The sequence below is a fragment of the Salvelinus fontinalis genome, chromosome 19, assembly GCF_029448725.1.
Source record: "Salvelinus fontinalis isolate EN_2023a chromosome 19, ASM2944872v1, whole genome shotgun sequence".
Lineage (NCBI taxonomy): Eukaryota > Metazoa > Chordata > Actinopteri > Salmoniformes > Salmonidae > Salvelinus > Salvelinus fontinalis.
The window spans coordinates 6,986,298-7,007,129 of NC_074683.1; the positions used below are offsets into that span (position 1 = coordinate 6,986,298).

Genomic DNA, 20,832 nt, shown 5'->3' on the forward strand with positions numbered 1-20,832 from the left:
CCCGGTTTTATCCCAGGCTGTATCACAACTGGCCGTGATCGGGAGTCCCATAGGTCGGCGCACAATTGGCCCAGCGTAGTCCGGCTTAGGGGAGGGTTTTGCTGGGGTAGGCAGTCATTGTAAATAAGAATTTGTTCTTGACTGACTTGCCTAGTTAAATAAAGGTTAAATAAAAAATACAAAAATACATTTCAGCCACTAAAATGAGCCCGTTCTCCTATAGCTCCTCCCATCATCCTTCTCTGTTCAAAATGGCGCTGCTCGTGCTCTAACAGACGTCTTAATAGGACAGATACAATGATGCGATGTCTATCTCTGTCTATGAACATTCCTGCAATATATTTTTTCTATCGTTCACTAACTCGTACAGTAGGTGGCAGCAATACACTTTATAGGTTGAAGTCCGCTAATAAACCTCGAAGAAGAAGATTCGCCAACAATAAGGTGTTTCGATTAATCTGTCCCGGGTGACCGAAGGTAGGAAATTGATTGCGTTTGTTTTGAAACCGGGCTGCCTCCCGGGCGTGAGCCAGGTGCCCCGTTCAAAGCCCACTGCGTAGTCGCTTAAAAAAACGTTAAGTGACGTAATTAAGCATGTGGAAACTAGTAGGATTCTGTGTTTTCACATGCGAAAGTGATTGCTTTTGATAAAAACGCTTTATCTGCCTTCCCAATGAAGACTAGTTTGAAAATGCTAAGAGATGTTGTATGATTCTGGACGATCCACCGTGCTGCCTTGTGGACAACATGGCCGAGTGGCGCAGATTACTGTTCTATTTGAAAAGTGCGGTCCTCCCTCACCGCTTTTGCCCATTCACGTCACGGGCCAGAGTCCGGTGCCAAACGGTTCAGCATAATCGAACTTACTCATTGGTCCCTTCCGCCCCATGTCATTTGATTGGTGAAGTAGTTTGCACTGCAGTCACAAGGAATGTAGCAACATGAACTGTCAGACACAGACGGTGCACTTGACATGGAGAGGTATCGGTAAGCTGTCTTCTTTTTTCTTTTGGGAACTTGGAGTAGACTAGACAAAATAGCACCCGGTACAGCATGTCACCTATCTATAAATATCGCGCGTACTATATGGATAGAGCAAGGTTAATTGGCTGTCTATAGCTAACGTTAGGTAATTTAGATAATGGGCTTTTCCATGTAAAACGCCCCATGATTCACGAGCACTAACGAAGTTCATAAGAACACATTATATTTGGTGTCAAATGAATGCTAAGAGTCTATATTGTAATGAAACAGCAGGGAGCAGGCCTCGAACCCTCGACCTTCTTGCCCGAAGTCCAGTGCGCTTTCGACTGTCGATTTCCGCGCATATAAACCCAGGTCGTTACAATATATATATATATATATATTTTCTACGAAATGCGTCATTCTGTTACCAAATAGGTAAGTGACCGATAAATCAGTAACCGGATGACTGCAACTTAATTGTCTACTATGGGAACTCCTAGTAGTCACAACTCTGTTGGGTCACCTTCTACTGTAACGTTACTGTCATACAGTTGTGTTCATAACTGTTTTCTTTATGTCTTTCGTGTGGTGGTCAACGCAGATGTGTGAAACAAGTCTTAACTGTCTGTCGCTGTCTTCCTCTCGCTCTCTCTTCCTCTTTGTCTCTGTCTTTCTTCTCTCTCCAGTTAATGTCATCTCTCGCAGCTCTTATGGAGACCTACCCATGAGCCCCCTCTATCCATTTACTGTAACCAGCTTTCCCACCCTCTGAGAACTGACTGGCACCCCGGGTGTCCATGGACGTTGGAATATAGTTGAAATTTGGTCAATCCAAATCTGAACCAATCATAGACGTCTGTTTCACAAGTTTGGACAGTACAGTGAATACAACTAGAGTAGAATGTAAGTCAGTATGTAGAGTTCAGTATAGTACAGTAGAGCCCACTCGAGTACAGTATAATTTACTGTAATGAACTACTGTGCTGTACTGTTTTTTTTATTATTTTTTTATTTCACCTTTATTTAACCAGGTAGGCAAATTGAGAACACGTTCTCATTTACAATTGCGACCTGGCCAAGATAAAGCAAAGCAGTTCGGCACATACAACAACACATAGTTACACATGGAGTAAAACAAACATACAGTCAATAATACAGTGAAAAATAAGTCTATATACAATATGAGCAAGTGAGGTGAGATAAGGGAGATGAAGGCAAACAAAATATATATATAAATAAATAAAAATATAAAAAGGCCATGGTGGTGAAGTAAATACAATATAGCAAGTAAAAAAACACTGGAATGGTTTGTTTGCAGTTCGAAGAAGGTGTAAAGTAGACGTGATGTCTGAACTTGTGAAACAGATGTCTATGCTTGATCCAGACCATCCAAATTTGGTTTTGTTTTGGAGCGGAGCTCATTAGAAGTGTCAGTGTGCGAATCCTCATACTAACATACTTAATAGTATGCAAAAAAATGTAAATAGTACTCGCGTCGTATTGTGAGATTGCGTTGACACGTGCCATTCGTTAATTTTGGTACAGCGCGTCAATTCATCTGATTATCAGCTGTTGTCAAAGACGAGTGAATTGTACTAGATCAAATGTAGAAATGAGTGTGCAGTTTAAGTATGTAGTGTGCTTGTATGGGTAGTTTGACAGGGCTAGTGTGTAGAGTAATACCCAAACATGCAAAGGAGGATTTACATTACCGTTCAAAAGTTTGGGGTCACTTACGGACGCCTCACAAGTCCTCAACTGGCAGCTTCATTAAATAGTACCCGCAAAACACCAGTCTCAACGTCAACAGTGAAGAGGCGACTCTAGGATGCTGGCCTTCTAGACAGAGTTCCTCTGTCCAGTGTCTGTGTTCTTTTGCCCATCTTAATCTTTTCTTTTCATTGGCCAGTCTGAGATATGTCTTTTTCTTTGCAACTCTGTCTAGAAGGCCAGCATCCCGGAGTCATCTCTTCATTGTTGTCGTTGAGACAGGTGTTTTGCGGGTCCTATTTAATGAAGCTGCCAGTTGAGGACTTGTGAGGCGTCTGCTTCTCAAACTAGACACAATATATGTTTTCAAACTCAAGGTGTCATATACGGTAGCTGACACCCCATTCTTTCTGCAGACATCTTTGAATCTTAATTCCGAGTACATATTTAACCAAGTTATTGGAAAACGTGGTCACACAACTGAGGGAGATTTTACAGTCATTCTGTTGCTAAACTTTACATATTGCGCTGTTCTTCAAGTAAATGTCGTTTTCAAAAATCTGTGGCCTAGTCCTCGAGTTGTATGGTTTGTTTAACTTTGCAATCAAAGTTTTTTTGTTTGGCATACTTTTGAAGTAAAAATCAGTGTGTTACCATGGAATTGCCCTTATCTCAGGGCATAAAATTAACACCTGCTACCTGCCAAATGCAGTTTGATTTAGGTAGTGGTGGGTAAGAATGTCTATTTCACCTGCCACGTTGGCGGGTGGTCAATTTGCAGGGCTCTACAGTGAATTACATTTCTGAATAAAAATAGTTAAGGCAAGTTGAGCACATGTGAGTTGCAACTTATTGTAGAAAAATGCTGCAGTAGTTGTTTTCAAAGTATGTCTTCTATTTTGATTCAGAGATGCTAATCGCACAAAGAAATACAAATTCTATATCCCACATCACGCACCAACACTGCCTGGCAGGAGAGCTGTACGCTATGAGTGAAGTACTGATAGATTCATTTTTGGAGGCGCTGCGCAGAGGCATAAAAGTTGTTGGTCTAATTTAGTCTAAAGTCTACAAAGTGAGACTTTGTACTCGCTTCTTGGCTATTTAGATTGTTTTGTTCACAAGCTCTGTTATTTTTAAATGTTAGTTTGAGTCTGCTGCTTCAGCTGATAGTGAAGAGATGTCCAAATCGCACACACTGACACATCATACTACTTGAGTGACCCTGTTACCTTGGTAACCTCTTATCATTTAAAGGGGCAGCTGAACATTTTGTATCTGATATTTTGGTTAAAAGACTTGGGTCACAAAAAATGTAATTCAATTTAGCAACATACCACATTATTTCTTACTAATAATACATTTCTTGCTTTTAGAAACATTACAAGGCATGCTCATCCATTTTGTTTTTATGTAATTATGGCGAGAGAGCGAGAGAATACTCACACAGGACACCAGATAAGACAGGAGAATCTTACCCGATAGGACAGACTGACCCTAGCCCCCCGGCAAATAAATTATTGCAGCATAGATACTGGAGGCTGAGAGGGTCAGGGGACACTGGCCCTCTCTGACGATAGCCCCGGAAAGGGCCAACCAGGCAGGATATAACCCCACCCACTTCGCCAAGGCACAGCCCCCACACCACTAGAGGGATATCAATGGACCACCAACTTACTACCCTGAGACAAGGCTGGTATAGCCTACGAAGATCTCTTCCATCGCACAATCCCGAGGGGGGCGCAAAACCGGACAGAAAGATCACATCAGTAGCTCAACTCACTCAAGTCGAGTATAGCAAAAAAAAGCCTGGTACAACGTGACACAACCCTCCTAGGGACGACATGGGAGAGCACTAGTAAGCCAGTGACTCAGCCCCCGTAATAGGCTTAAAGGCAGAGAATCCCAGTGGCGAGAGGGGAGCCAGCCAGGCAGAGACAGCAAGGGCGGTTCATCACTCCAGTGCCTTGCCCTTCACCTTCGCCACCAGCCATGCATTCAACATAGACAAACATTGGCAGTAGAATGGCTCGTACTAAAGAGCTCAGTGACTTGCAACGTGGCACCGTCATAGGATGCCACCTTTCCAATAAGTCAGTTCATCAAATTTCTAACCTGCTAGAGCTGCCCCGGTCAACTGTTAGTGCCGTTACTGTGAAATGGAAACGTCTAGGATCAACAACAGCTCAACCCTGAAGAGGTAGGCCACACAAGCTCACAGAATGGGACTGCCAAGTGATGAAACGCATCGCGCGTAAACATCATCTGTCCTCAGTTCCAACGCTCACCGCCGAGTTCCAAACTGCCTCTGGAAGCAATGTCAGCACAATAGTTGTTCGATGGGAGCTTCATGAAATGTGTTTCCGTGGCCGAGCAGCCACACACAAGCATAAGGTCACCAAGCGCAATGCCAAGCATCAGCTGGAGTAGTGTAGAGGTCACCCCGTGCACAAAGCGAGGTCCATACAGAAGTTGTTTGTCGAGATCGATGTGGAAGGTCTTGACTGGCCTGCACAGAGCCCTGACCTCAACCCCATTGAACACCTTTGGGATGAGTTGGAACACCGACTGCGAGCCAGGCCTAATCACCCAACAACAATGATGGGTAGGACGTCATTGTAAATAAGAATTTGTTCTTAACTGACTTCCCTAGTTAAATAAATGTTCAATAAAATAAAACCTTGCTAATGCTCATTGCTGCGTGGACTTGCTTCCATTCAGCCATCTTCCAACATCTAGTAGAAAGCCTTCCCAGAAGAGTGGAGGCTGTTATAAGAGCAAAGGGGGAACCAACTCCATATTAATGCCCATGACTTTGGAATGAGATGTTCGAGCAGGTGTCCACATACTCTTTGGTCACGTAGTGTATGTACAGCAGGACCAAATTGGAGACATTGGTAGGAGAAAGTCCAGTAAAACCTTGGAATCAGCCCTAGCCTTAACAGGAAGCCAGTGTAGATAGGCTAGCGCTGGAGTAATATGGTCTAGTTGTCTGGTTCTAGTCAATTGTAGCAGCCGTGTTTAGCACTAACTGAAGTTTATTTTGTGCTTTATCCGGGTAGCCGGAAAGAAGAGCATTGCAGTAGTCTAATCTAGAAGTGACAAAAGCATGGATTCGTTTTTCGGCCTAATTTTTGGACAAAAAAGTTTCAGATGTTTTAATGTTACGAAGATGGAAAAATGCTGCCCTTGAAATATTCTTTATATGTTCGTCAAAAGAGATCAGGGTCCAGAATGACGCAGAGGTGCTTCACAGGTTTTTAAAATTTGAGATGGCTTTACAACCATCTAGATTAATTGTCTGATCAAACAGCAGATCTCTTTGTTTTTTGGGACCTAAAACTAGCATCGCTGTTTTGTCCGAGTTGTTTAAAAGTAGCTTACACTGTCAGAAGGTTGCATTAGGCTACAAAGTAACTACTAGCTAACTACTAGCTACATGTGTTGTCAAAGTCATTAGAATCACATTTTCTGGATGTCGTCAGTGGATAAATGTAGACTTTGTTATTTAGCTATCTTAGTGTTCAGTTTTGAGGAACATGCGTGTGAAAAAACTACTAAATTGTTTTATTTCTACAGACTTTTTCCCCAGAAATGTTTCAATTGTGTAAGACATTGTCATTACTGCTGTTTTTAGGGACTCTAAATTGAAATCGTAGTAGTTGACTGACCTCCATGTATTTTCTGTTTTCAGTGACTGGTAGTGACCTCAGCAACCCCATCAGCGTGGCCAGCCACGAGAGCTGCTATCTGAGGACTTAAGCCACTATGAAGGTCCCTGCCAACCTCAATATTTCATATGGGGACATGGATCCCTCTGACACCCCTCCCACCATGTCCATTGACCAGCTCTTCCCAGCACTCCTGGAGTGTTTTGGGATCATCTTGTGTGGCTACGTTGCTGGGCGTGCAAACATCATCACATCCACACAGGGCAAAGGATTGGGGAACTTTGTGTCCAAGTTTGCCCTCCCAGCATTGCTTTTTAAGAACATGGTTCTGTTGGACTTTGGCAATGTCATCTGGCCATTTCTGTGGAGTATTCTCATCGCCAAAGTGTCTGTGTTTTTCATTGTGTGTGTGATTACACTTCTGGTTGCCAGTCCTGACACTCGCTTCAGCAAAGCTGGTCTCTTCTCAATCTTTGCTACTCAAAGCAACGACTTTGCTTTGGGATATCCTATTGGTGAGTCTTGTGTTCTTCTTCTTTCCATCCTTTCAGTTTCCCTTCACTTGATGACGGAAAAAGGAAACCACACACTGCTCTTGATAGTAACACTGATCTTTAATAAGCTTACGTATCGGTGCGTCATTTTATTAAAGATCAGTGTTACTATCGAGAGCAGTGTGCGGTTTTCTTTTTCCTTCATCTTGTTCAACTGTTACCATGCACCTGCATAAAAGATTGCTCAGATGTGCGAGTGCCTTTTGAGTTTCACTCCACTTAAAATTTGAGAGCCTCCTCCTTGCAGATCCTCAGAACAAAGGAAATTGATGTCTTTTATACTATAAATCTTATTTGGTTGGTTTGTGACACAGATTTTGATTCACTCTGCTCTCCTCCCGAAAATATACCTTCCTAAACTGTACCTCTTTTTTTGTTTTCTTCTTCACAGTTGAGGCCTTGTATAAGAACACCCACCCAGAGTACCTACAGTACATCTACCTGGTGGCCCCAGTGTCTCTCATGCTTCTCAACCCAATTGGCTTTGCCTTCTGTGAGATCCAGAAGTGGAGGGACCAGAGAGACCAGCAGCAGAACAAACTCCAGATAGTGGGTGTGGTCATCCTTCAGGTTCTGAAGAACCCCATCGTGTTCATGGTTGTTATTGGCATTATCTTCCACTTCATCCTGGCCCAGAAGATCCCTGCTTTCATGGAGCAGTTTGTGGACGGCCTGGCTAACTCTTTTGGAGGAGCGGCCCTGTTCTACTTGGGCCTCTCCATGGTGGGCCAGTTGGGAAAGCTCACCAGGTCTACTGTTGTAGCCCTGATCCTGCTCATCACTGCAAAGCTGTGAGTGTTTTTGGGTGGAATTAGGAGGGATTGTTTGAGTTTGAAAATATTAGGGTAGATTATTACATGTGTACAGTATAATGGCTTTTTTTTTTTTACCTAATCCTGAGTTAAGCATACATGAACTGTAATTCATATTCATATAGGCCTGCAGTTCATCCTGTTCTTAAAGGGTTAGTTGTAATTATACATTGTTAGGACCTAAGACCACACCTGCTTGTTATTACATTTTGTGTTGGTGTAATGCCATGCAGGTCTGGGCCTGTCGGAGAGCTGACAACAACATGTTATTGACTCAGAACTAACTGTAGATCCATATAGGTCTGTCACACACAAGGGAACCGTAGGCTCAGGACTGCCGTTGTATTGTGTATTACCAACGTTCTTCAATGCTGGCACCCACCCACATTTTAGTGTTTTGACCTGCAGAACGTTATTGTCAAGGGTTAGGAGAAGAAATAAAGTCTCTTCCTTCTCACCTGACGATTCATTGTGAAGGAATCCAGCATTTCTCTGTAAACTTTAGAAACATTCAACTTTAAATAGCGTGGGGGGTTTTTGTGTGTTTTTTTCTGGAGGTTGGTGATGCCGTTGATCTGTCGAGAAATGGTGGAGCTACTGTATGCCGACCACACCAACTCTGGTCTCAACCAATCCAGTCTCTCCAACTATGCCTTCCTCTATGGAGTCTTCCCTACCGCCCCCAGTGTGGCCATCTATGCTGCTCACTATAACATGGAGCTACAAGTTGTAAGTCATCAACCCTCTCCTGTATGGATAGAAATTAGGGATGCGCCGATATGACATTTTTGACCGATATCCAATATTTTCCTTTCCCCCAAAACAACGATACCGATATATATTTTTTAAATGGTGGCCTTTTAAGCATTCTAGTACAGTTAAATAGTTGAAACATACACACTGACCAAAAAGTTATTTTGTTGGCATTTACGTATGTCCCCATTACCAGTAAAACGTAATCAAAACCTATTTCTTTCACTTATTTGCTGTGCTGTTTTGTTGTTCGGTCTCAACCAGGATTTCATCATACATGTCAAGCAGTGAAGTTTCAGCTCTCTGTCCGTGGCGCCTCTTCCTTGGTGCGCACTGTCACTGTGTCCATTTCCATCTTGTCCAACTGTGTCTGGAACATTTCACGTAAACCCTGTTTCTTGTCTGCATCGAAGTAGCGGTCCTTATACCTAGCATCGCGCATGGTGGAGACACAGTAGAGGCTCAGAGAGAATGTTACCGAATCGCTTGTTCACAGCCTCAATTAGAGTACTTTTCCAAGTTAACCCCACAGTCTGTGTCGGCATTTTTGTTGAGCAGGCGTTTCAATGCCATGACAGAGGGTATAATGTCTGCTGCAGACACAGTTTGATTAGCTTATTTTTATCCAGTCAGTTGTTCGAATGGAGCTAGGAGTGTTCAAGTTTCAAACACGTTCTCAAATGCCATTGAAATGGCAGCAGCGGTATGAGAACAAACACATTCTTGAGCATGCAATATGGCTTTCCTCAGTACGAGATCCTCGTCGACCCACTGTGCTGTCAGACTCAATGCTCATGGGGCTGATATCGCTGGTCCAAATGCCAGTCATGAAGTTAATAGCAGTGATGCCCATAGCAAGTAGCTCATAGATGTGAGTTTCAACAATACTGTGTAATTCTGGTAGGGCAACATTTGAAAAATAGCGCCTACTTGGTAGTGTTTACCGCTGCTCGATCAGTCGGCGAAAGCCAACATCATCCACGACAGAGATCCGTTAATTGTCAAGGGCAATGAATACCATTATCTTGGCATTTAATGGATTTCGCCATTGAGTTGTCTCGCTGAAATGTTCTTACTCTTTCAAAAGATTGCTCGACTTGTTGACTGTTCGATCCACACAGCAGACATTGTGGGCTAGGTTAGGAATGCTGTGTTGCACATGTAGTGCTGTTTTATATTATGTTGTGCATCCCTAATAGAAATGTATGCCATAGGAAGACATTGACAGTGTCATAATTGTTTTCTAACAGGTTACCTCGGGGATGGTACTAAGCACATTCCTCTCAGCTCCCATAATGTATGTTTCTGCTTGGTTGCTGACAATACCATGGATGGACCCTAAGCCATTGATGGATTCACTGCAGAATGTCAGCTTTAATGTCAGCATCATCAGCTTAGTTACACTGGTGAGTTGTTGACTGCCTCCCACCATTATGAACGAAGAACTATCATTAACTGTAGTCTTTATCTCCTGACTGGCTTTGTGCTGGTTAGCCTATTTTATTTCAGACAGGGTGGTCGGATTTCAGGAAATTATAAGCCCCAAGCAGGGTGCTGTGTTGATTTGTACTAAAGTTTCTTTGTACCTAATCCCATTTATATTGTGGAATTCGGGGACAGTATTATTAGGTGATACTGTCTAGGCTGGGCTACATCAATTCTGTATTGAAAAAGGGATACAATGATATTGAAAAGCGCAGGAAGTCTATGAACAGCAGGGATGGGGATATGACTTGAAACCAAGCAGTTCAAAGTCATCAGAAGGATGTCTGTCTGGTGCCAATGATATGATGCGTGAGACTTACTTCCTCCTATAATGTGACCTCAGTTTCACTTCTGTAACGAATCGGGAACACATTGCTAGTAAAAATCTGATGGTGTAAAAAGGACTTTATAAATACATTTGATTTGGGACTGTTTATTTTCTGTTCCTGTTCCCATTCGGCTGGCCATTTTATTTTTATTTGTTTTCTAGACTGGTCATATCCAGTTTTATTTGTCACATGCGCCATATACAACTGGTGTAGACTTTACTGTGAAATGCTTGCTTAGAATGCAACTGTATACAGGGAGTACCAGTGCCAGGTCAATGTGCAGAGGTATTTGAGGTAAATATGTACATGAAGGCAGGGTAAAAAGGCTAGGCATCAGGATTAATAATGAGAGTAAAATAAAGAACAGAGTAGCAGCAGCAAATTGAGTGTGTGTGTTGTCGGTATACATGCACGTGTATATAGTGAATGTGATGGTGTCAGGCATGTGGAGGTCCTGGTCTGGGGTCTTTTTATTTCAGCTGAAACATGGGACCAACTATTTTGAAATGTTGTGTTTAATCTTTTTGGTCTAGGATGCATGTGGTGTTATGATATGGATTTATGAAATTTCAATTCTTGTTTACATGAAGACATATGGTATCGTTTTCTGTATGGTTTGTGTAGACGAGCATATCTAGTTTTGAGGTCTTTTTGTTACAGGTTTGGACAGTAACTGTCATGTTCCTGAGTAAGAAATTCAAGAGACTGCCTCACATGTTCACCCTCAACCTGTTCCTGGCACAGGCAAGGCTTTTGAATATCGGTTACTTTTCACAAAAACATTCATCAACTGACGTATTGTATGTTCAAGGAATAATGTGAACATATCATATTGTCCGTAGTAGAAAGTCGTAAGAGCAATATCACTGTGTAAAAGTTGTCATTGATTGCTGCTTTCTATTGACGTGTGCCTCTCCGTGCGTCCAGATTCTAGCTTGTGTCGGCATGATCTTGTGGAACTTTGTCGTGCGCCAAGACAGCTTCATTGGACACGTGTTGACATTCACACTGTTGTACGGCTCACTGTACAGTACTTACGTGTGGCCAGGTATGTCCGTCACCCGCACGACCATCAACGTTATACCACCACCATTCTCTCCTACAGTATGCTGTTGTGTGTTTAACATACTGTGATTCGAAAGGAAAAAGTGAAAGGTGCGGCGTCTAGCGACGATGATGATCTCGAGCTAGAGTGCGCATTGTGGTTTTAGGTCTGATAGCGCTTTCCCTTGTGCTGATGAAGAGCGGTGGTGAGCTGAAGGTTGCGCCAGGCTTCCTGCTGATTGCAGGCTGGGGGTGAGTCATGATTAATTTTCTTTTTTCCACTGAAATAATGAAATAGCTGGAAACCAAGGGATCTTTTTTTGTTTGTTGAATCTGCTGCTCAAACATAGTCCTTATCTAATGCCAACAGAGTCCCAGGCCTTGTGGCAGCAGTGCTCCTCCTAACTGGGGAGAGGATGCCTGACACCATCGACTCGGCGTTCTTCTACGGGACGCCCCAGGTGAGACGGACTGGGGAAAGTAGACATTCAGAATCGCCTCTCGTAGAACATGACTTCATCATCCTGACCTTCCGTCTTTTTGACTTGCGCAGAACATCTGCACCTCAGTTGTGCTTGCCTTCAGCATAGTGCTGAGTGGTGGCTCATTGATGGGCCTCAGTCGAGGCACGTGGGATTCGAAGTACCAGGTCCTGGAGAGAGACTCTCTGTTAGGCACTACTGAGGATCTGAGGCCCCAGAGTTGCCCCGATACCCAAACTCTCCCAGATATGTTGGAGCCAGGCAGAACCGGAAGCATCAACCAAGGTATACTTGCGTTAGCAGGATTTATGACATGTATATTACAGTAGACTTGTTAATCAAGTGTGTGATGCTGATCAAATGTATCCTCTGTGCGTGTTGTCAGAGTGCCATATGTGTGACTGTGCTCCATCCCAGCCCATGCCTGATATGATTGTCAGCACAAACAAAAATGACGCGGTTCTCATCGAGCCAGGTAGTGATTTTAAGAAACCTCCTAACCTACATCCCTCTAGTCTTCATTTGAATTTGTTGTGTCAGATACCTCCTCTTCCTGTAGACAAATGATATCGTTAAACCAAGGGCAAGGAGTTTCCCTGGTCAGGACAGGTGGTCAGACCAGGAAATCCTCCTTGCCCCAGTTATCCCCACACAAATGTCACGCTTAGGTTAAGTGATTCATTTGAAACTATGTCATTACCCTGTGGGTCACTAGCCATGTCTGCTCTGTGGCCTTCCTCAGGTCAGTGTGGGACTGGCTGTGAGTCCACAGGCTGTCTACTGGCCCAGGAGGAGCAGCAGAGGCAGCTAGCAGACAGACAGGTGGCCCGCCACGTGCTCCTATGCCTGCTACTGACCGTCAGCCTATTAGCTGTGAGTGACTCAACATCACACAAAGCTCCCTCAGGATAAGATAAAACCTAATTGGTTGGGATGTTGCTCAAGGGTCAGTCAATGTAGTGATGAAATGTTGTGATAGAGTATTATGCCTCACAGCTAGGCCTACCTTATGCAACAGAGCCTGTTGATTGTATTTTACCCCTGCCCTGCCCTTCAGTGTTTGGGTTAGTATGATGATCCCTGTTGGATTGCATGTCTCTCTCCACGTTTTTAGAACCTGTCCAGCTGCCTGTGGTGGCTGTTTAATCAAGTTCCTGGGAGACTCTACTTAGAGCTGCAGTTCTTCTGTGCTGTGGTCAACTATGGACAGGTACAATAGGCCTCCCTGGCCTAGACATAATGGCAATAACAACGGCTCTATTCATTTTAATTGTGGTGTTTACATATGTGTTTTCTGTCCTCAGGGCTTCATCTCATTTGGGATTTTTGGTCTGGACAAACATTTAATAATACTGCCATTTAAAAAGAGGTAATTGGTTCCCTGACAAGCATTTCATAGGATCTAGTAGTAAGCTGTGTGTTGAATAAGAAGCCTTGACATGTATTTTTGTCCAGGATGTCCAGTCTGTGGCATAGTATGAAGCCAGAGGAGCAGCCTCAACTGGTTGTGTCTGACGACATCATGATGACCTGCACTCAATTCACCACGTACCACAAAGAGCAGTGTGTCCGGGACATTGTCCAGAAGAAGAGGTTAGGGGTCTGACTTTGTTTATGATTTCACAGTCTGGCATAGTTTTTGTATACCCATTGATCATCCCTAATATAAATAATTTTTTTCATGGCTTTTGGTGCATGGGTTGTGTTCTCTCTTGCTTTTGTCTGTGCGCCATCTTCCTCCTGTCTATCGGCTCCCTCCTCTCCCTCTCTTTCTGTCGTTCCTATTGGCGCTGGTAGCTGTGGGGAGTGCCTAACTGGCCTGTTGGTGAATCTGTCCTCCGACACACAGGTGTGGGGAGAGGATGGTGGCGGACACTTTTCTTGGCAGTGAGCTGGTGGAGTGGCTGTTGCAGGTGGGTCTGTCACAGGACCGAGGAGAGGCCCTGCTCTACGGTGGCCGACTGCAGCAGGGTGGGGTTCTCCAGCACATCACCCAGGAGTACGGCTTCCAAGATGACGAGCTGCACTACCGCTTCACTGCGTAAGGTGGGCCCTGGGCAGGCCCAGTCTCAAGGGCTCTCCTGAGGCACAGGATGACAGAGGTCGGCTACCTACCAAACCTGAAACCAGGTCTCTACCTACCTAGCAGTAATAACCAATAGAGGTGAATTGAAGAGTGCTGCTTTTTGAAATACTCATACTCTTTTGCACATGGGAAATATGCAGTCATAACAAGCATTGAGCACTTGTTTTTCTGTTGAACTGTCCATTGTAATATGTTTGTGCGGTACTGTATGCATAACGAGATTTAAGTTTGTCAAGGAGGCAGAACTAATAATGAATAATCTTGCAAAATGATGGATGTCAAATATCTTGCATTATCATCTCAAGTTATACAGACTAGCTTGTATACCCTTGATGACACTCGTATACCATGAGGCTGATTGAACATGTTTTTATTTCGTTCGGGTGACAAGAATGGTATTTGTCAATGTGACTTCAGGTATTAAAAATAGAAGTCTGTAATGTTGCTGTGTATTCTAAAAATCCTTAATTTGGCCATTGTTTAGAACTTAAATAGGATACGGCAGCTAGATCTATTTTGAATAATGTAGATGGAATGGTGTCAAATGTTTATGGATGCAGACTTGTCTGCTAAGGCAGAATTGTGTTTTTGGTTTAGACTTATTTTAATGATTCTTGGCCAAGAAATATACATTTCTGATCAGCTATCTTTTGGGATTTTTAAATACACAATTACATTTCAGTTTGTTGGGAGAAAAGGAGTACAATACCAAATGTGCCAGATTAAATGTAATCTGTATTATGTGTTATTTTGGAGCGATGTTACTTTGTCCTTTTAATGGGGTTGTGCTTATTACTGTTGCTAATAAGGTAAATGAGCCATGTATTCACCTCGTTTGGCATTATGAATGTTTGAATGATGGTTTGTCAATGTATTTTTTTTATGTCACTTGACCGAGAATATACGGTGTCATGTACTTTGAAGCCAACTAATGCTGCATGTTCCTCTGATTCCCAGCCTGTTCTGAAAAAAACTAACTATTGCACCTCTGGTTTACGCGATTCCTTTTATACTGGGTAAAACAGAGCTGGTGGATACATGGTGTGGTAACGCGTGGGTGTGGCTCTTTAGGGCTTTTCAGGGTGTTTACAGATGCCTGACGGCAGTGGTGTAATAACGTGAACTTGTCCTGTTCTTTTACTTCAAATAAGCCTATGTAAATCACTCAGTAAACAGCTCAAATGTCAAACTAAAGGCAACTCTCTCCTCAACTGCTCTAGTATTATTGTTTGGTTGAATGTTTTAAAATATAAAACTAGGATTTTAAAGAAAAATGACAGGCTGTAATCATGATCCAGATGTATTAATACTTTTTACTGATGAGCAGCAATTTATGAAACTACCATTTACTGTTACAATGTAGTGAAATGATTGCATAGTGGGGCATGCTGGGGTTTGATCTTGAAACAACCCCTTGTCATTCCAATATGAAAGATCCCACTAAATGTTACTGTACACGCTCAGTTCTTCCTGGCTTGAGGTAGAAAACAGGTGCACAACTGAAGTAGGGTCTTCAATACCAGTTGATAAAAGTTTCTCCATCTCAGCCATCTTCTCCTTTTCTAACTCTCTCATATTCTGCAGGATCTTCTTTCCTTTGTCCTAAAAAATAAAATGCTAAATTTAAGACATATTTGCTTAATCTTAAAAGGGTTAAGATGTATAGATTAGGAAAAGTTCTGTACCTTGGTGCTGTCAATGATTGCAGCCACCACCTCGTGTTTGATAAACAGTGGATGTTTGCGATCTGGCTTGCTCTGGAAACGAGGTCTCTTCTTCACAGGGTCATCAGGGCCATAACAGGGAGAGCTAGTTTGCTTCAACTGTTTAATGTCTTTCACAAAGATGAAAGGTTTGAAAACAGACCTGTTGGGAAAGAAAGGGCCCTTAATATACAGCGATTTGCATAAGCTTCAGATGGAACAATAACAAGGCTAGGTTGAGCGGTGGCTGGCTACCTCTCAGGGTCAGGTGTTCCAGTGATGTAGTGCACCCCTGGCAGGGTGGAGTCTGTTGGTACGACAGACACCATGCTTCCTGTTGTCATGAACATCCCCTCCATGTTGATGCCACTCTCCTTGTCCCTCAGGATTTCCATCATTGTCTCAGCTGTGATGTGTCCTAAATACTCAAAAGTAATTGTAAATGGTTTGTCATCCTATATCAGGGCTCTCAAACCCTGTTGCTGGAGAGCTATGGTCGGGTAGGTTTTCACTACAAGCCTAATTTAGCGCACCTGATTCTAATAATTAGCTGGTTGATAAGTTGAATCAGGTTAGTTACAACTGGTGATGGGGCGAAAACCTAAAGGTCGGTAGCTCTCCAGAAAAAAACGGGTTGGAGAGCCCTGTCCTCTATGGATTCACTATTCAGTTTTGATTCAAATCTGATCAAACTCATTTTTCTCTACACAAACAACTAATCCCTAAAGCAATGGCCTACATTCATCTACACACTTAACTCACCTTTACTTCGCTCTAGTAGGTTCCGTCCTTCGCAGTATCTGCTGCTAGATGCCTCTATTCTGGCTGTAGTCATGAAAGAGTATGTCTCAGCAAAACTGAACGGGGCCTTCCCATCCCACCAGCCATGGCTCTTGGCATACTCCCTCATCCCAGGGTGTTCCTTGTCTATCTTGGTTGTTATGGAGTACTGATTGGAGATATTACGATATCCATCTAGAGGAGGATCAAAAACAACATTCAAAACTGTTATTGCTCTGCAAGTTCACAAGTTGGGCAAACTTAAACACTGATAGCTTATTAAAATGTACCTCCCACTTTCTCTGCTGCCCAGTACTTCCCAGACGTCTCCATCACCCAGGCCTCAGTCCTGTCGGAGATGAGGAAGCTGTTGTGGTAGGTAAAGCCAGACTGGTCCTCCATGCAATTTCCTCCCTGGCCATATTTCTCCAGCAGCTCAGCAATAACATCCACAGCCTTCTGAGCAGTCTCTGCTCTCTCCAGACCAAGTCTGCAAAGACAAATCCATCACATTGATGTGTCCCCATTATTTGCTTTACAGTGCAATGCATTTTTATTTTACAAGCAATAATTTACAAATACCTGAGCAATGCTTAGTTGAAGAAGGACAAACTACAGACAGGAACAGATATGTATGAATCAGCTGGCAGATATTCACCTGACAAAATCCATGCCAAGAAGGGCCTCCTCGTCCTCAGCACTCTCTCTGCCCCAAACTGCCTCATTTCCGATGCACACCTGATGCTCGTTAGCCCCCATCTCAGCCCCCCACAACCAGGCTGGTCTGCTCAGCACAACCGCATTGGTATGGGCTGCCTGCTCAATTTCGATGTACGTACACTAGTCCGAGGAGCAAGACCGAAAGGGGACACAGCTGTCATTGTGTACCTACTGAGTAAGACAGGTGACATTTTCACATCACTACAATATACATGTTGAAAACATGTACAGAGGAGGTCTTAAAGACTTACTTCAACTTTTTCTCCTGCATTGTAGTCTCTTGCAGGGAAGTAGACCACCTCCTGGACCTCATCACAGGGCCTGTCGGAGTTCTTTCCGAAGACGATGCGCTGTCCCTGGGTGGCAGGGGGCAGAGCCACAAAGGTATCACAGGAAGATGGGTACATTCTGGTGGGCAGAAAGAATTCAGCAACCAAACCCAACCCACTGGGCAAATAACGTTATTTCAACCTGGACATTTTGGTCATATTTGGTTGAGACGTTGATCAATAGGATTTGTACATTTATTCACCCACTCAAAAAGGAAAGACAGAAGTTTGTTGTATTCCCAATGTGTTACAACTTTCCTTTCAACCATCTAAAAGCACAAATTCCAATGGAAAAACAATGTGTGATTTTTTGGTTTATTTGTCATCTAAATGTGTTATTACTGCGCTTTCAACCATTTAAAAGCACAACAAAGTTCAAATGGGAATGTAATGTCAGATATTTTCTATTTATACAACTTAATGTAGTCTGGGTAGCCATTTGATTAGCTGTTCAGGAGTATTATGGCTTGGGGGTAGAAGCTATTTAGGAGCCTCTTGGACCTAAACTCGGTGCTCCGGTACCGCTTGCCGTGCGGTAGCAGAGAGAACAGTCTATGACTAGGGTGGTTGGAGTCTTTGACAATTTGACACCGCCTGGTATAGAGGTCCCGGATGGCAGGAAGCTTGGCCCCAGTGATGTACTGGACCGTACACACTACCTTCTGTAGTGCCTTGTGGTCGGAAGCCGAGCAGTTGCCATACCAGGCAGTGATGCAACCCGTCAGGATGCTCTTGATGGTGCAGCTGTAAAACCTTTTGAGGATCTGACGACCCATGTCAAATCTTTTCAGTCTCCCGAGGGGGAATAGGTTTTGTAGTGCCCTCTTCACGACTGTCTTGGTGTGCTTGGACCATGTTAGTTTGTTGGTGATGTGGACGCCAAGGAACTTGAAGATCTCAACCTGCTCCACTACAAGCCCGTCGATAAGAATGGGGGCGTCCTCAGTCCTCCTTTTCCTGTAGTCCACAATCATCTCCTTTGTCTTGATCACGTTGAGGGAGAGGTTGTTGTCCATGCACCACACGGTCAGGTCTCTGACCTCCTCCCTATAAGGTTGTCTCATCGTTGTCGGTGATCAGGTCTACTGTTGCGTCATCGGCAAACTTAATGATGGTGTTGGAGTCGTGCCTGTCCGTGCAGTCATGAGTGAACAGGGAGTACAGGAGGAGACTGAGCACGCACCCCTGAGGGGCCCCCATGTTGAGGATCAGCGTGGTGGATGTGTTGTTACCTACCCTTACCACCTGGGTGCGGCCCGTCATGAGCTTTGAGGGCACTATGGTGTTGAACGCTGAGCTGTCAATCAATAGCATTCTCATATAGGTGTTCCTTTTGTCCAGGTGTGAAAGGGCAGTGTGGAGTGCAACAGAGATTGCATCATCTGTGGATCTGTTGGTGCGGGATGCAAATTGGTCTAGGGTTTCTGGGATTATGGTGTTGATGTGAGTCATGACCACCCTTTCAAAGCATTTCATGGCTACAGACGTGAGTGCTACAGGTCGGTAGTCATTTAGGCAGGTTACCTTAGTCCCTGTGCCCAAGAATACTATGGTGGTCTGCTTGAAACATGTTGGTATTACAGACTCAGACAGGGAGAGGTTGAAAATGTCAGTAAAGACACTTGCCAGTTGGTCAGCGCATGCTCGGAGTACACGTCCTGGTAATCCGTCTGGCCCTGCAGCCTTGTAAATGTTGACCTGTTTAAATGTCAGTTGCAGTAGGCTAACTTCAAAATGTGGCCATGGATGTGTTACTCATTTTACGCTTGAATAAATACTGTCATGTTAGTTTAGAAGACAGCCTTAACTGTATTACTAAAGTATTACTGAATTGTGTTTGGTTGACAATGCAGCCAAATATCATAATTTAAAGAGTATCTAATGCTTGGATAGAGCCACTGGCTTAAACTTATTATTTAACTTTTAGTTTTGGTTTGGTTGGAGATGTAATTATTTATTTAAAGTGTTTTATTTAACCTTTATTTAACTAGACAAGTCAGTTAAGAACATAATCTTATTTACAATGATGGCCTCCTGCGGGGACAGGGGTTGGGATTAAATATAAAATATAAAGATGAATCCAATATATATTTGTTAACTTGTCGACTAGTAAATAGGCTATTTACTGTATTGCAAAAGTGGAATTGAATTGTGTTTGGTTGAAAACGCAACAAAATATCAACATTTGAAGGAGATGTATCTTTGGCTTTAATTCCAGTTTGTCAACAAATTAATAATTGATATGTTGGATTCACGTCTCCATCTCAACCAAGAATCAAAGTTAAAGAATAGGACTAAATCAAATCAAACTTTATTTAAAGTATCCCTTTAAAGATACCAATAAAGTTAGGGTTGGGAATTGCCAGGGACCTCACGATACGATATTATCACGATACGTAGGTGCCAATATGTATTGGGATTCTCACGATTCTTTATGTATTGCGATTCGATACTGTGATTTTATTGCAATTCATTATTCCAAACATATTGCTCACTATACAGTATGTCTGCTGCAGAGGGACAAGAAAGCCCTAGAAAACGAGTTTAGATCAGTCATGGAAATAAAAGTGCTTAAAACAAATTGACTCCCTATTTAAAAAGAAGATGGAGAACAAGCTATGAAGGGGAAATACTGGAGTTTTGGTGCAGGTACAGCCAACAAGCACAACATTAATATTGCGGATATGTAACTGTATCGATTTTTTCCCAATCACTAAATAAAGAGCATAGTTGTAGATCAACTCTCCAATCTACAGTAGGAGGTGCTGCCCACTAAAACGGTGGATATAATGTTGAATATCTGACGTTGTTTAAAAGGTACAAATTGAACATATTTTATATGTGTCTATGTTGAAAATGTGTTGAAATGATGACATAATCCTGTGGTTGAAATTTCACCCACAAAACAACAGTTTACATTAATGACATTTAGATTCCACGTCACAATACGTTGACAAATTCCGTTGAGATAACTGATTCAACCAGTTTGTGCCCAGTGGGAAGCTACTGTGACAGAAGGCTATTTACAAAGAACACACTGTGATAAAGTACGCAGAAATGGTTGATGATTTTACAACATGAACACACAAACAAAGCACTTGAACATGCACTGGACATTGCCTGTCTAGTGTACCATCTGAAATAATCTGCTGATTTCAACTAGGCATGTTAACATTACCTGTAACCGCAGCCAAGTACCGGATCACAAATTGTAGCCGACAATTTAATTTTTGTATGTGTCCCGCTGATTCATTAAACTATAAACTTTCGTCCTTACTTTCACTTTTATTTCAATCTTTACCAGATTTCACAAGTGCGCACAATGAATGTTGTGACTGCCTCACTGTACGTCAGAGGTCACGCACGCAGAGAGCTGACTCGGAAGAAGATTTGAATGACCTTGTTTTG

The 20,832-nt window shown here is 43.0% G+C and overlaps 2 protein-coding genes across 3 annotated transcripts; one reads left to right on the forward strand and one right to left on the reverse strand.

The window, feature by feature from the left end:
* The first annotated feature begins 839 nt into the window (after positions 1–839).
* gpr155a (G protein-coupled receptor 155a) lies at positions 840–16,868 on the forward strand. Its single transcript, XM_055870534.1, has 16 exons — positions 840–987; positions 6,371–6,862; positions 7,293–7,692; positions 8,271–8,442; positions 9,717–9,872; positions 10,941–11,024; positions 11,208–11,328; positions 11,492–11,576; positions 11,695–11,785; positions 11,878–12,091; positions 12,192–12,281; positions 12,549–12,679; positions 12,921–13,016; positions 13,111–13,175; positions 13,262–13,399; positions 13,656–16,868. Exons 2-16 carry the CDS (start codon positions 6,445–6,447, stop codon positions 13,849–13,851), a joined length of 2,457 nt encoding a protein of 818 aa, XP_055726509.1. The 5' UTR covers positions 840–987; positions 6,371–6,444; the 3' UTR covers positions 13,852–16,868.
* On the reverse strand, positions 15,186–20,770 carry scrn3 (secernin 3). Of its 2 annotated transcripts, none has more exons than XM_055870539.1 (8): positions 20,603–20,770; positions 17,347–17,451; positions 17,034–17,266; positions 16,666–16,865; positions 16,358–16,570; positions 15,851–16,013; positions 15,578–15,758; positions 15,186–15,494 (listed from the first exon to the last, which is right to left on the reverse strand). In XM_055870539.1, exons 3-8 carry the CDS (start codon positions 17,132–17,134, stop codon positions 15,333–15,335), a joined length of 1,020 nt encoding a protein of 339 aa, XP_055726514.1. In that variant the 5' UTR covers positions 17,135–17,266; positions 17,347–17,451; positions 20,603–20,770; the 3' UTR covers positions 15,186–15,332. The 2 variants fall into 2 exon arrangements, with proteins under 2 accessions (XP_055726514.1, XP_055726513.1); XM_055870538.1 differs by having other exon boundaries at positions 17,034–17,215; positions 17,347–17,503.
* Positions 20,771–20,832: the final 62 nt, after the last annotated feature.